Source organism: Balaenoptera physalus (genome assembly GCF_965194825.1).
Source record: "Balaenoptera physalus genome assembly, chromosome: 1".
NCBI classification, from domain to species: Eukaryota; Metazoa; Chordata; class Mammalia; order Artiodactyla; family Balaenopteridae; genus Balaenoptera; species Balaenoptera physalus.
This window is the reverse complement of record NC_138882.1, coordinates 28,268,442-28,284,621: the sequence shown is the minus strand read 5'-3', so window position 1 is coordinate 28,284,621 and position 16,180 is coordinate 28,268,442. Positions and strand designations below refer to the sequence as shown.

Genomic DNA, 16,180 nt, shown 5'->3' with positions numbered 1-16,180 from the left:
AGTTACTCAAACATGCCACGTCCTTTTAGGCTATATGCTTTTAGACTTAAAAATACAAATTCACTTCATCATTTCTTACCTATAATACTTTAAACATATCTGTGTGGCACTTATTAACCACATGTTCTTCAATCTTATATTTTCAGCTCCTAATACAAAGACTGAATGAATGAAAGATCTAGATGCCAGTTTGGCAAACGAGTTTTAAAAAGGACATTATAAATGTCAGAAAGCATTACCTTGAGTTTTTGTAATTCACCTTCAATGTCTATTTCCAAAGTGGGGTATATAGATTTGTACTGGTTAGCCAAAACTTTGAACCTGAAAAATACAGATAAATCAAGACCTCAGCTCTGTTTAAAAATATTCTGAATAATTTCATTTGATTCAAATGGTTTCCGGAGATAAGTGGTCTGAATAACAATCCCCAAACTGAAGTTACACTCTGAGAAACAGAATCTAATAAAGAAGATCAGTCGTATGAATAAATGATACACTCAAAATATTTTTTACTGATAGGGATATCAACAATATAATTAAGGTGATGTGTGTGAGGGGTGGGAGGAGCAGGAAATGACTGAAATCTGTAACCACAAGACTTAAATCTGAATTAACTATATTGTACTGCATGAAAGACAAAAGGGGACGGTCTAAAATGACGCTTTTAAGAGAGACAGAGGCAGGCGTTAGCAATTTGTCTCCAATATTCTCAGTGGAGGTGTCCCAACAGTGCAGACAGACAAACTGCTGACTGAAAATGGATACAGCGAGCAATCTTTGATGCCATCTGTTATTAGATGTGACCAACTAACACCTCGTTACTGAGTCACCATACAGTTTTCGGATGATTATCAGGTTTCCCATGGAGATTTTTCTACAGAGATTAAGTGTCAATGGGGCATTTCTATTTTTCAAGGTGAGCTTGATACACAATAGTTCACCAGTACCTGAGAGCCTAATTATTTCCAGGTGGGAGGACACAACAGAGTCTTTGGGGCTGAAAATCCGAGGACCCTAGGCTGTGGTGACCCCACCACAGCACTGCCACATCCCCCTGGAAACATCTCTATTTCTCAGTAAAACATTCCAAACTCCAATCCTTAAATATAATTTTGGCTTTGTCTTTTTGGGGTACTGATATGATATCAACATCATGTTGTTTTCGTGAAGTTAATTTCAAATTAAGGACCAATTCAAATGTAATAAAAAATAACTTTAATATTTCAAATGAAACAAAAAAGCCAACTCCCACTACTCAACTAGAATACTGATTTTTATCAATTTGCATATTGGGTTTAAAAAATCCTAAAAATCCATTTGCTCTTTCCATTTTGAAATACAGGGTAGTTACCTCTCGGAGAAGCCATCAAAGTCAGAAACAAGATCACACATCCTGAGTCCACTCCGAGCAGCTTTGGAAGAATAAACTGGGCCAATGCCCTTTTTTGTGGTACCCAAACTTAAAAATAAATCAAAACAAGCTCTGAGTTAGAAAAGAAAAATGCAGTTCTTATGGTCAGATCAACACAAAGAATGAAATTTTTACGCTATTTCCTTTATTTTTACAGTCTTATTGATTTTCTCTGAAATCTAAACAGGATATCCTAATAGTTATTTTTCTTAAACTTCTGGCCTAGAATTTAAACAAAAAAGACTAGATATGCTTAAACTGCACATACACACACACACACACAAAAACATACTTTTTTCCTGCTTGTTCTTGTCTCTGTTGTTCCTGGATACCATCAGCTGCTTGATGAAAATCAAATACTGAGGGGGCAAAAACAAAATCAGTTGTTGCTGAGACAAAAGTAATACAGGAAAACAACATACATTGCATTTTAAGTTACTGAAGTTAGAAATTCCTTAAGCCTAATTTCTTTATGACAAATTGAATGGATACATTTTAAAAAGCAACAATAATGGTGGGAGTGAAGATTATAATGCTAACTGGTATATTAATATGAAAATATGCCTGGTCATTCATTCCTATTTATTGCAATCTATTCTATTTTTAAAAATGAGTCCTTAAGAGAGTAATTCTGGAGTACCCTACCCTACAATTCTATAAAGCTCAGTTTACTAAGATATCCTCTTGAAGTTCTGGACTCCACAAATCTAGGGATTATGTTGATTATCTCCCTCTTCCTCACTGGTCCCAAGCTTCCATCATCTCTCACTAAAGCTGTAGCCTCCTAATGAGTGTACCTATTTCCACACTTGGACACCTCTAATTCCTATGTTTTAATGCAGCCACAGTCATCTTTCCAAGACACAGATATATCACCACTGTTGTCTTTAAAACTCAGTATCTTTCTATTGCTTAAAAGAAAAAGACAAAACTATTTTACATGTGCTCCTTGTATAGTCTGCCCTTTCATCTTACACTATACTCTGCCCCCTTTTTGCCCTCCCATACCACCATACAGGCATTCTTTTAAGTCCCTGGCTCCAAGGCATATGCTTTTCCTGTCTGAATATGCCTCTATGCCTTCTCTCTCTTCTCTCTCCCTCTCCTCCTCTCCTTCCTTCTCCCTCTCTGTACTGTTTTCCCTGGGACTACATGAATTTACATTCCCACCAACAGTGCACAAGGGTTTCCTTTTCTCCACATCCTCACCAACACTTGTTATCTCTTGTCTTTTTGATGACATTCTGACAAGTGTGAGGTGATTATCTCATTGTGATTTTGATTTGTACTTTCCTAATGATTAGTGATGTTGAGCACTTTTTCATGTACCTGTTGGTGATCTTTAATGTCTTCTGTGGAAAAATGTATGTTCAGTTCCTCTGTCCTTTTTTAAATTTTTTTTTCTATTGTGTTGTATGAGTTCTTTATATATTTTAGATATTAACCCCTTATCAGCTACATGATTTGCAACTAGTTCTCCATTCTGTAGCTTGCCTTTTCATATTGTTGATGGTTTCCCTTGCTGTACAAAAGTTTTTTAGTTTGATGTAATCCCATTTGATTATTTTTGCTTTTGTTGCCTTTGCTTTCAGCGTTAAATAAAAAAAATCATGACGAAGACCAGTGTTATGGAGCTTACCATCTATGTTTTCTTCTAAGAGTTTTATGGTTTCAGGTCTTAGGTTCAAGTCTTTAATCTCATTTTGAGTTAGTTTTCATGTATAGCCTAAGATAGTGGTCCAGTTTCATCCTTTTGCGTGTAGCACTCTAATTCGCCCAACACCATTTATTGAAAAGACTGTCCCTTCCCCATCGTATATTCTTGGCTCCTTTGTTGTAAATTAATTGAATACATATGTGTGGGTTTATTTTGGAGCCCCTTATTCCATTCCATTGATCTGTGTGTCTGTTTTTATGCCAAAGCCATACTATTTTTTAAATTACTATAGCTTTGTAATATAATTTAAAATCAGGAAGCATAATGCCTGCAGCTTTATTCTTTCTCAAGATTGCTTTGGCTATTTTGGGTCTTTTGTGGTTCCACACAAACTTCACAATTGTTTGTTGTATTTCTGTGGAAAATGCCATTGGAACTGCGCTGAATTCCAATGTAACTGAACACACTGAATTCCAAATGCACTGAATCTGTACAGTGCTTTGGGTGGTACGAACATTTTAACAATATTAATTCTTCCAATCCATAAGCATGGAATATGTTTCCATTTATTTGTTTCTTCTTCAATATCTTTCATCACTGTCTTATAGTTTTCAGTGTACAGGTCTTTCACCTCCTTGGTTAACAGAGTACCCTTTTCAGGTACTAGAAGGCTCTGTATAATAAGGTACATGCTGATTAAAGGAGTAAAATATGTGTATACCATTTGTGCCGCACCTTCTATATTACGTGGTATGTTAAAATGTTTACTTTTTCCTATGACATGGATTCTAATCCTTGGCCGATAGATCGCTATTATATACTATAATGATTAGTTCATTATAATGTTCCTATTTTGGTGCCCAGCCTAGCCTTCGTCATCTACTTTTGAGAGGCCAGAATAGTTCTTAAGAGCTGCTCCACTAAACTAAGACTTTGCAAATCACTTAGGACAAGATTGAGACCTTGGAGTACGCCACTTCTTTTGAATAAAAAAGCATTTGCATTTCAGCACGTTTTATTTTTTATGATCAAAGAAGTTACAGAGGCAGCTGGCAAATCACAAATAGTTGTTGCAAAGCAGGTGAGCCAAGTACCTTGCCGTAGAGCTAATGTTTTCTTAGGTTTTTCTAGGTTCCAGGAAGCTATGAGTACAATCAGAATCATCACTTTCATAAAGCTTCATCATGGCATGGAGCCTTAATACCACAACTACCATTTTTGAAAGAACAGTCTTTGTCTGAAGTTGCTCGAGTATCTCTTCCATTTTCTACAGCCTAGATACTGAAAACACAAAATGCCACCTTGGGGATTCAGTCTAAAAAATTTTAAATTAAAGATAATTGTTTACCTTCAGTAATTAAGTTTTATTAACACCATCTTATTATTTTTTAATTATCATAGTTAAGTTTTATTAACACTATTTTTATACTGTATTAAAGTGTCCAGTGTGAGCCTCAGGACATGTAATATCGACTTTGCTTGCTTCTCACACCTTCTCAGGTCTTTTTTTTTTTTTTTTTTTTTAAAGTTTTTTTTTTTTCTTTTACTATGACCGCTTTAAGTCACAATACAGTATCGTAATCTATAACCTCAAGATCGTACAGCATATCTCTAGACCTTATTCATCTTGCATCTTCTTCAGGTTTTTACTCAAATGTCATCTTCTCAGTGAAGCCTCTCTGGCCACTTTATCTAAAATTATAGTTCCCCACCCACCTCCTCCAAATGCCTGACACTACCGGTCTCCTTTCTCTGATTTACTTTTTCTCCTCAGAATGTATCACTATATACCATGGTACATTACATACCTGTGTTCCCTACTATAGCTCCATTAAGGGATTTTTATCTTTTCTACTGCTGAATCATCAATGCCCAACACCACACCTGACATAGATTAGGCTTCCGATAGTTGTTGAATCAAAGGACAGACACCCAGCAAACCTTGGATTTCAAATGCTTAAAAAAATTTTAAACTCTCAGTCATTTCTCAGGTCTCTTTTCCTCAATAAACATCTCTTATATTAAAATTTTGTTATGAAATTCAATGGGAAGGGGCACAATTATGATGTAATAGATAGTTCTTCGCATACTTGCTTAAGTATGATAATGTAAAGAACTGGCCAACAACTTAGTCATTTTTAAATTTCTTTAAAGGAAAATTGATTGTTTAAAGCAAAAATATTAACAATGTATTGTGGAGTTTATAACAGTGTAGATGTGAAATGTATGACAATAATAACACAAAGGACTTTACAAGGAAATGCAAGCATTTTGTTGTAAGGACCTTAGGTTAAATGTTACATTATTTTAAGGTAGATCATGAGAAATTTAAAGATGCAGACTATAAAGCCTAGAGCAACTTCCAAAATTCATAAAACAAGAGGTATAGCTCATAAGCTAATAGTGGAGATAATATTTAAAATATCAAATCCCAAAGAAATCAGGAAAGAAGAAAAAAAGACAAAAAACAAATAGAAAACAATGGGCAGATATAAATTCAACCATACTGCTAATTAACTGTACTAGAAGTAAATGGTCAAAACATTCCAATTAAAAGGCACATTGTCACAATGAATAAAAAGCAAGGCCCAAATACATCTTGTCGACAATAAATGAGTCATAAATATAAAGATATAAATAGATTAAAGATTATTAGAGGATGGAAAAAGATACACTAATCTTAAGAAAGCTCTAGTGGCTATATTAATATCAAAGTAGACTTCAGAATAAGAAATATCACCATAAATAAAGAGAACATTTCATAATGATGAAAGAGCTAATTCATCAAAATCATAATTTTAAATATACATGCACCTAACAGCTTCAAAGCACACAAAGCAAAAACTTACAAAGTTGAAAAGAAATTAATAGACAAATCAACAATTATTGTTGGAGGTTTTTAACATGCCTCTCTCTCAGTAGCTGACAGAGCAAGTAAATAGAAAATCACTTAGGATACAGAAGATCTGAACAATGCTATCTTCCAATATGATTTAATTGACATTTAAAGAACACTACTCAACAAGAACAGAGCACATATTCTAAATGCATGTAGAACATTAATCAAAACAGGCCACATAATAGGTCATAAAACAAATCTCAACAAATTTTAAAAGGCTAAGATTGTACAGAGTATATTCTGCCTACAACAAAATTAAATTAGAAATAAATACTAGAGAGAAATCAGGAAAATCTTCCAATATTTAGAAACATAAACATCATATTTAACTCATGGATTAAATGGAAATCACAAAAAAATTACAAAGTATTTTCAACTGAATGGAAATAAACATACAAAATGTCAGTGTTTGGAAATGCAATTAAAATAGTGTTAGAGAGACATGTATAACTTCAAATGCTTATATTAAAAAAGTCTAAAGTAAATAATCTAATAAGCTTCTAAAGAGGCTAAAAAAAAAGAGAGCAAATTAAACCCAAAGAAAGTAGAAAGAATGGACTAATAAAGAGCTGAAACCAATGAAATAGAAAATAAACATAATCAAATGCTTATTCTTTGGGGAAAAAACTCAAAATCAATAAAATGGAGAAAGCTCTAGTTAGACTGATCAAGAGAAAATGAGAGAAGATACAAATTACCAATACCAGGAATAAAAGAGAGGACATCACTGCAAACTCTACAGAAATTAAAAGGATAATACACAAACATTAAAAACCTTATGCCAATAATTTGACAAGTTGGATGAAATGAATACAGTCCTTGAAAAAACATAAATTACCAAAACTGACACAAAAAGAAACAGAAAAACCTGAATCTCTCCATATCTGTTAAAGAAGTGGAATTTATAACTAAAAACATCCCCTCAAAGATTCTAGCCAACATTTAAAAGGAAATAATACCACCCCTACATGTACTCTTTCAGAAAAATGAAGGCACTAAAACTAAAGAAAACTACAGGCCAGTATGCCTCCAGATGAAAAAGTAGTACATCTTGGCCAAGTGGGGTAGGGCACCTAAGTTAGGTGCTGGGCATATTTATGAATAAAACAGCTAAAACTCTTTCTCACATGGGCACAGCCTTGTGTGAGACGTTGTTACCGATGTGGGGACTAATGCCTGGAAGACTTATAACTTGCCATAGGACACAAAAACAACATTTGGATCCAGATCTCTAAAATTCTAAACCCTGTAATTCTATTATACTATACTGCATATCACCCATCATACTTTGTACTGACAATCTCAGGATTTTATGAGAAATTTTAAAAATCCTTGGAAAGAATGAATATTTTTAAGCATCTATGTACCAGACTAGGTTTTGTGCTTAGTACTGAAATGAGAGTTCTAATGCCATAATTACCATGGCACTTAGAGAACTGTCCTTTCAGTCCTATGGTAAGAGAGTCCCTGAAGCAAAAATGTGAAGTGGTTACATAGCAATGATTCTCAGCAATTTTCTAGTTAGTTTGATTTGATTTTTTGATAACATTATTTACTTCTTTTCACCATTTCAGAATTGACTGTACTAAAAATACATGTTTCTTATAGACATTTTAATAACACATGTTTTAAAGAATACATATATTATTATACATATTACTACTAATATCTAAATTTTAGTCAGAGCTATCTCCTCTGGGCTCAGTTCTCCTCTAAAAGAAATACTTTCCTTTAAGAATATAAATTTATGGAAAAGGAAAAACCATTATTAAATAAATATAATAAATTTAAAAATTTAAAAATTAATTCACATTTGTTATAATTTAAACCACATTACTTTCCTATTACTCTGGTCCTTTGACCCCTTTGTATTAGTATTTTCTTTGGTTTTTGTACTCTAAAGTAATTAAGCAACTTGCTTAACCACCGTGCTACGTTCAAGAATGTAAACTGTCAAGTGACAGACCCAAAGCATTTATAATGAAAAAAGGTGGAGAATCCAGACAGGAACACAGGTATCTCTCTTAACACCATGTTCTTTTCAACAGATTGATATCATCAGCATATATTTACATCTACACATAGCCGAACTACTTACCTGATTATGTGCATTAATGTTATAAGTTACTCAAAGAGTACATACTAGGTATTATCCTATTTTGCAATCCTAAATTGTGGTATTCTGATATTGAATTTCACATAGCAGATGACAGAGGACCATTACAAAGTTCTGAAGATAAGTAGCGGCTTTCATCATTTATTCACAAGACAGAGGCAATGAATACCAAAAGGCTATACATAAAAACTAGAAAGTTAAAGATGACTCATGTTAACAAAATAAAATACATATAAGGTTAATGATTAGTGAGTGTAAGCAGATAAAAAACACTACAAAAGTAATGCACAAAAATATAATTTTTATTATATACCTAAGAGACTGTCAGTAAGAAAAATAATACAATATTGCTTCCTATATTACAGGCCTATAGTGATGATATGTAAAAGTTTAGAAGTACTAAGGTAATAACCAAAAAATATTTTAAACTATATAGGTGACAGGCTGAGTATGATTCTCTTTTTTAATCAGAAGCTTAAAATGGCCAACAAACATGACAGATTTACAACCTCCTTCCTCATGAAGGCAAAATGAAACCTTTTTGTCCTCATCCAAATTACATGTTATTATTTGGGACTGCAAAGCTTCCTACTTTCTTTTTTTGTCTAGTTATGCATCTACGCTATTACTCTGGAAATATAAATTGCAGTTTTGCTAAAAAATAAAAAAACTATGAGCTCTTCAAAGAAAAGGTTCAGTTTAAACACAAGTATAATTGATAGTTAATATTTTCATAATTTAAATAGTCAGGTGAAATACAAATGACTCACAGCCTACTTTGTTTTATGGAAAATACAGAAGTATGTATTCTTTACATTTTATCTAGTCACACTAACAACTAGCAAAGTCTTCAGTATGGGAATACCAATCTACTCATGGACAACATACACGATAATATGAACTAATATAAAAGTGTTTTGCAGTGGTAATCACAAATTGTTCTTTTCAGATTTTATAGATTAAGAAGCCTATGGCAAACTATGAAATGAAAAGGGAGTTTTCACATAAAAGCTGTATGTCAATCCAGTACAGTTTATTTCAAATAAGTTATTTTATTGATTTCCTAAGACTATGCATAGTATTCAAGTCTGTGATTGTTATTTGGAGGTACTGTCACTTGGCTGATAAATACTCTTAAGAAAATTTTGATGGGCTTGCCTCTTAAATGGAGGTCAATGCTAAAACTATAGTAGCTACTGCCTCAGGAGACATACATATTTAAATACAATTTAAGAGTTCTAATCAATCACAGAAGTTCTTACATGGTTTATAGTTCTTTCTCTTTCCTGGCTATTGCCTCTTAATCATGTCACTGGTAATTAAAAATGTTATCACTTCAGAGATAGGATAATAACAGGGAAACAAACTTCAAATATACTGGTGGTGATTGAAATTAATTTTAGAATTCAGTTTGTTCTAACCAATGGAGGAGAAGGCTAGTCTGAATAAAATCTGCATCATTTAAAAAGCAGTATTATTACATTTTAGGTACAATGAATCACTCTAAAGACTTGCCTGATGGTAGACCTACTTTTACGTGAGTATTAATATGTGCAAATAAAAGCTCTTTGTATTTTAATGTGGCTTATTTTTTAATAGAAATAGCGATGTCTCATGAAATACTGCTTAAATTATTCATCTGATTAGCTAATTCTTCAGAAATAGGTAAATTTTAACCTAGCCCTTATCAAAAACAGAAGAAAAAAATGAATAAGAGTCCATGTATCTGAACCCAATTATTACAATTCATCCTACTTAGTGTTCAGTAAAATTAAAGACAAATTGGTTACTAAATGCTTTCATGTGATGTTTCTGATAAAAAGATAGTTATAAATAAATGCATTACGTCCCCCTTACCAATATGAGCTCTGTCAGATATGATAAGTCTTTTTTCCCAGCCTTCCAGACCTAGAGGGAAGGGAAAAAAAGATACATTTAATTGAACATTTTGTATAATAATTTTTAAATCTTAATTTCCTTAGAAATACACTGTTTAAAAGTGTTTTTCACCAAAGTAGTCATTTTAGCATCTTTTCTTCTGCGTAGGAAATATGTTTAACAAGAATTTTCTCACCTGTCATTCATTATACAAAGTCATTCACAAATTCTTTCTAAATGTTTTGCTCTAAAAAGCTCCAAACTCAAGCCAGCCATAGCCACATAAAATACTTTTAGGAATCCAAAACAGGAATGGTAGGAAATATCATTTTGTTGGGGCGGGGGGGTGGGGGTGAGGTTCAAAGCAAGGGGAGAATTTTGAGAAAAGGGAGTTAATTTTGGGTACGGCACCCTTTCCCAAAAGACAATTATAAAAAGTGTGATTAAACAAAATAATAAAATGTTCTAATTCCTCCAAAGTACTATCAATTACTGCACTTATCACACTGAATTATAAGAAGATATATGTGTCTCCCCATTTAAGTGTGAATGCCTGAGTAGGGGCCATGAATTTTCATAGTATGGGGTCTGTCATCCAATAAATGTTCAAGAAAAATGATTGTTGAATGAATAAATAAATGAATCTAAATATTTTTCTTTAAAGAGAGTAACTTAGTATTCTAAGGATAAGCCACCGAGCCCTATTTTCAAAATTAGTATTTGAATATTAAAAATTAGTTGTTAATTTTGATAGTATCCGAAGATTTGTTTTACAAACATTCCTTATAGATGAAAGAAGTTATTAAGCCTCCCCTCTATAGCTGTTTTTGACATGTAACACATATGTATTCTAAAGTTTGCTTAGGGAATATTATAACAAAATATTACAAAGAAACTCAATAAGTAGATTCAGCTGGGTTAGTAGGCCAGAAGGAAACAGAGTAGGGCAAAATTGTAAAGGGGATGAAGGACAGCAGAGAGCAGCAAGGGAACCTCAAGGTGACCAATTAAAAAGGCAGACACAACACACAGGTAAAAATGCAGGGAAGACAACAGAGATAATAGCAAGACAGGATTCCGTGAAGTCAGATTTAGTTGTTAGGAACACTTGAGGATGGATTGCTACTTTTAAACGTGAAAAATAAACTTTAACGATGTAATAGAATTTAGTTCTTTAAATATGAGCTCAGGGAGAACTACACTAATGATTTTCCTCAATTGTGTATCATTTGCATTGCCACATTCCCTTCAAACCCTAGCAAGGCAGCCAAACTGAATGTAAACAGACTTCCAAAAATCCAGAAGAGATTAGGAAAGGCAGGAAATCAAGTCTTTTTTTTTTTTTTTTTTTTAAAGATGGAAGTGGAAACATTGCATAGAAGAAGCATTTCCCTCATTTGGAGGCAGGGACCTAAAAAACCTCTTTTGTCCCTGGGTTCTAGTAACCAAGGGAGTTCCAGATCCTCTAGGAAATGAGACTAAAAGTGTACAAAATGGGCTACAGTGGCTTTCTGACTGCCTTAAGCTAATTTTTGGCTTCTGTAGAAGTGGATGCTAATGAGCACAAATGACAAAATGAACTCGTGAATTTCCTAGAGTTTTGCCACCAGCATATAGTAATTCTAGCTACCTAAAGTTTGCAGATGACCAATGTGTAAAAAATCAGGACTTACACAATGACCTTGTTATGTTTCTCTTTTGTTTAGAACACTGATTACAATGAATAAAATTTAATAACTGACATTAAAAATTTTGTCCTACAATAATCTGTAATTTTAAAGTAGAAGACAAAAATGTTAAGTTTTTCTGGAATGAGAGCCCAATAATACTTTATTAAAAAAAAAAAATAACTGGCTGCCAGACAAAGCAGACTCATTCTTTCATACCTTTTCCTTTTTGAACATTTTTTTCTGCTTCCTCAAACAATCCCGGTAGATGAATTACCACACCATTTCCTAAAAAAAAAAAAAAACACAAATAAGCAAATCCCAAATTTAAACATCTATATTTATAATATAGACATACATCTTCAATAACCCTTTATCTAGAATAGTAGAAGAGTGAGGCACTTTGATTAGTAGGACATTCTAATTTATCAGGGAATTACCACAGAAATGATTCCAAGTTTTAAACGGTAGTATAATGTAAATACATAATAGAACATAATACACAGAATATAAAACACTAAAACTACACTCAATATAATTTGAAATTTCTTTGAAACAAAGTGAAACTATTATTTTGAAAGAAACTAGTTATATAGTTCTAGGCAAATTGAACCAGATCACAGTCTTTCAAATTGGGGACTCAAACCTATTAGTGGCCATAAAATCAATTTATTGGGTTGTGATGAGCATTTTTAAAAATAAAAGACTAGAAGAGAAAATATCAGATTGCATCTTATGTTATAAGCGTTCAGAATCTATCCATGAAACACAGACCTCTTGTATTTCTTAATATGCTTCATAGTGTTTGGAAAACTGATTTGATGATCTAACACTTTGTTATACAATTAAGATTGCCAATGATCAGAAATAAATGCAAAGTAATCATTCCAAAAAAGTATTAGTGCTAAATGATCTAAAAGAGTTGTAAAACAGCCAAAGTTAGGTATATTCCAGAAGGTACCACTGTCAAGATTAATAAGCAATCAATGAATCATTTGATTAGAGATTAAATAAGTTTAGATTATGAAAAATAAACACTATTATCAATTGGGGGAAGAAAGTCCCTAAGTTCAGTTTATATACTTACCAATGAATGCAGTAACATTAGGATTAATTATTCCACTAGGTAAAAGATGAAAATCATACTCCACAGAATCTACAACAACTGTATGGCCAGCATTATTTCCTCCCTGAAATACAAGATTGGGAAAAATGAACCTGACAATAAATATGACAAGTAATATATCTCTTTCCAAAGTGAATTAATGATCTCCTGCTAAAATGTCAATAAGGCAACCCAAGTATTTGCCATGAATACTTATTCTTTACAGGCTTTACAATAGTTTGTCTATCCTCTCTCCTCTCCCTACTTGAATGGTTATTCCTAACAGGATCTGGAAATTGGAGAGCTCAGGTTTCTGGAAGATAGGAAGACATATCCCTTTTTATTTTATTTTATTTTTGGCTGGGTTGGGTCTTCATTGCTGCATGTGGGCTTTCTCTAGTTGCGGCGAGCAGGGACTGCTTTTCGTTGGGGTGCACAAGCTTCTCATTGCGGTGGCTTCTCTTGTTGCGGAGCATGGGCTCTAGGTGCACGGGCTTCAGTAGTTGTGGCACATGGGCTCAGTAATTGTGGCTCGTGGGCTCTGGAGCGCAGGCTCGGTAGTTGTGGCGCACAGGCTTAGTTGCTCCGTGGAATGTGGGATCTTCCCAGACCAGGGCTCGAACCTGTGTCCCCTGAATTGGCAGGCAGATTCTTAACCACTGCGCCAACAGGGAAGTCCCATATCCCTTTTTAAAAGAGAGAAAAAAGCGAACAAAGTACAGGGAACAATTAGTTTGTTATTCTGTTTCCGGCACTATGTAGAACGTGTAGCAATCTAATTAATTTTCCATGATATTTATCTTAAAAAAATCCTTAAAATAGAAAAATCTATCCAGTTACCCTAACTTGATATAAATATTCATATAATTCTCATTGTCCTAAGAGTGTGTCAAGCAACTTTATGACCTAAAATTATTATTCTTACATGGACTTATCAACTAGGATATCTCCCAGGTAAATCCCTCAAATACTGGATATCCTGGAGAATAATTTTTAAATTTTAAAATCAGTCTCGTGAGTTTGGTTAGTGACCGATTTCTTGAATCTGCTCATCTCTGGCTAAAGTAATACACTGGGTCAAGGAACCTCTAAAGCTGAGAATCACAGCATAAACCCATGGTGAAACTTCCACTCTATGAAACAAAATGTGAAGTTGAATTATAAAAATTAGGTACAAAGGAGACTGAATATTAGGTGACCAGATAATATTGCTAATTTCTAAGTTTAAAAAGCATGGGGAAAAGACACAACTTGATTATGTTTAAACTTCTACACAATACTAGCAAAAATTTTAAAATAAACAGCAAACTAGGAATATATCTGAACAAGTAAAAGGTTTAACAACATCTTTGTGGGACATTTAAAAAAAAAAACAATCAAAACGATATCTCCTGAGGATGACTAGTTCAACTTGATCGCAAGGCTATTTGACAAATGTATTTTACTTACTTTTACCATCATCATCATGAATTCACAAAAATGCCAGAAAAATAGGTCCTGCAAAAAAATCTTCAAGAAAGCAAACACTTATTTACACTGTGTTTTGCACTGTACAGAGCAAAGAATTCCTTGCTTAAAGACTAGTGTATGTCGCGTAAATTAAAAAAAAAGACTTGGTGGTGGTGGCCTATAGTCCACAAGATAACAAGTAGATGACAAGACACAGGAAAGACAGAAGTGGTAGTGTTAAGCAATACCTCCTTCACTTGATACCATCAAGGCAACAGGTGAATATTTTTTACTATTTATTTTTTGTAGGCAACATCTGCATATGATACAAAAGGCACAGAAGGATGCACAATAAAAAGTGAAGTCCTTCCCATACTCCACCCTCCCCTTCCCTGGTACAAGGCTGCTGTTACCACCAGCTTTTTGTGTCCTTCCCTAAGTAATTTTGCATATACAAACACATATTTATACATTGTTTTATTCCACCTATACAAATGGTAGCAAAGATACACACCTGGGCAGCTTGCTTTTTTACTTAACATATCTTGGAGCTCATTCCATAACCTTGTAAACAGAACATCTCTTTCAACAGATGCACTACACTCCTTTTTATATGGACACATAATTTATTAAACTGGTCCCAAAGAAAGGCATTCAGATTGTTTCCAACCTTTTGTCATTATTAACAATGTCGCAATACACTTCCTGGTACACACTTTACTATTATTTCACACTTGGCAAGTTTATCACCAATCCTGACAGAATCTTAAAACATATATTACATAACAAAAGAATATATTTTTTAAAAAAAGAATATATTGATCTTAACTTAAAGTCTTTTTTAAATAATCCACAGGACAATTCTTACTTGGTTTTTACGGTTTTCCTTTTACTCTATCCCTCATACCAATATTAGTCCTTTTATCACAACTTTTTATGATTTAGGAAACGTCCCCCAACTTTTCAGGAAAAATCTTTTCAGAGTATGAAGGTCACTAAAATTTCCTCAAATCCTAGGAAAGAGTTAATTTGTTATTATAACTATTTACTCTAAATTGTTATAAAACACTAAATTTAATGAATTTGTATTAAACTGTTAATAGTATTGATGACTTTTGAGACAAACAACCAATAAAGCATTATTATTTAAGCAGAACCAGTTTTCTTTTTAATCCATCATTTGCTTAATATAAAAAACAATCTACTCTGTAATTTTGATGTAGACCTTTAAAGTAAGTCTCCTTTACACAAAGTTATTTTTACAGATATACTAATCATTTGGTGAAATAATTATTAACTCGGTTGTTCTTGTGTGTAACAAAGCCTACTACTCTCTTAGATAATATCTTACCAAGACAGGAAGTAATGATGGAAAGATAGTGGCTGATATGTTTGTTTGAGGCAGGTGGTTGTGATTGGTGATAAATGACTTGAGGGCAATAAATTGCTTTAATTCTTTGAGTTCTTCCAAGTTTACATACAGGTGGTGGTTCAGGCTGGAAAAGTTCAGCTGCAGAAGGCTTGAAATCACACTTTAGTGAACAGCTTGCTCACTCAAACATTAACCAAGATTTTTCAATAACCAATGCCTTATTAAGAATTACTATATGGTTTAAATCCCATTGAAATTGTTTGACTGAGTAGGAAAATATGGTTAAATAAACCCAAGAATAACCTTAAAATTTTCCTATTAAGGAGTTAGGGGAGAAAATGTAAGTGCTTATTAGTATATTCAGTCACTAGTGCCCTAAGAGGGAGTTGGGGTATAATAGCTTCTAATCTTGAAACACTCATTGTGCAGAAAAGAGTCCTGAGGTGAACGGAGAAGGAGCTACTCACAAGGAATTTCTTGACAAATTAAATCTACATATATAAAATAAGTTTGAGTATAGGGTCATTTCACCAAAAGCCCCAGATGAAGCTTCAAATTTGAAGTGCCTACTTGGATGCTAACCTAAAATACTTATAAATTGTGTGGAATATACAAAATTCTTCTTG

General features: G+C 33.3%; 1 protein-coding gene across 1 annotated transcript in view; it reads right to left on the bottom strand.

Annotated features, from left to right (window-relative positions):
• Positions 1-16,180, bottom strand: part of ADSS2 (adenylosuccinate synthase 2) — a 39,053-nt gene that overhangs the window by 13,227 nt on the left and 9,646 nt on the right. The window contains exons 2-7 of the mRNA XM_082471000.1: positions 12,716-12,818; positions 11,848-11,916; positions 9,941-9,991; positions 1,704-1,770; positions 1,352-1,459; positions 240-321 (exon numbers count right to left, since the gene is read on the bottom strand). Of these exons, the coding sequence (XP_082327126.1) occupies positions 240-321; positions 1,352-1,459; positions 1,704-1,770; positions 9,941-9,991; positions 11,848-11,916; positions 12,716-12,818 (480 nt within the window). The remainder of the gene's footprint in view (positions 1-239; positions 322-1,351; positions 1,460-1,703; positions 1,771-9,940; positions 9,992-11,847; positions 11,917-12,715; positions 12,819-16,180) is intronic.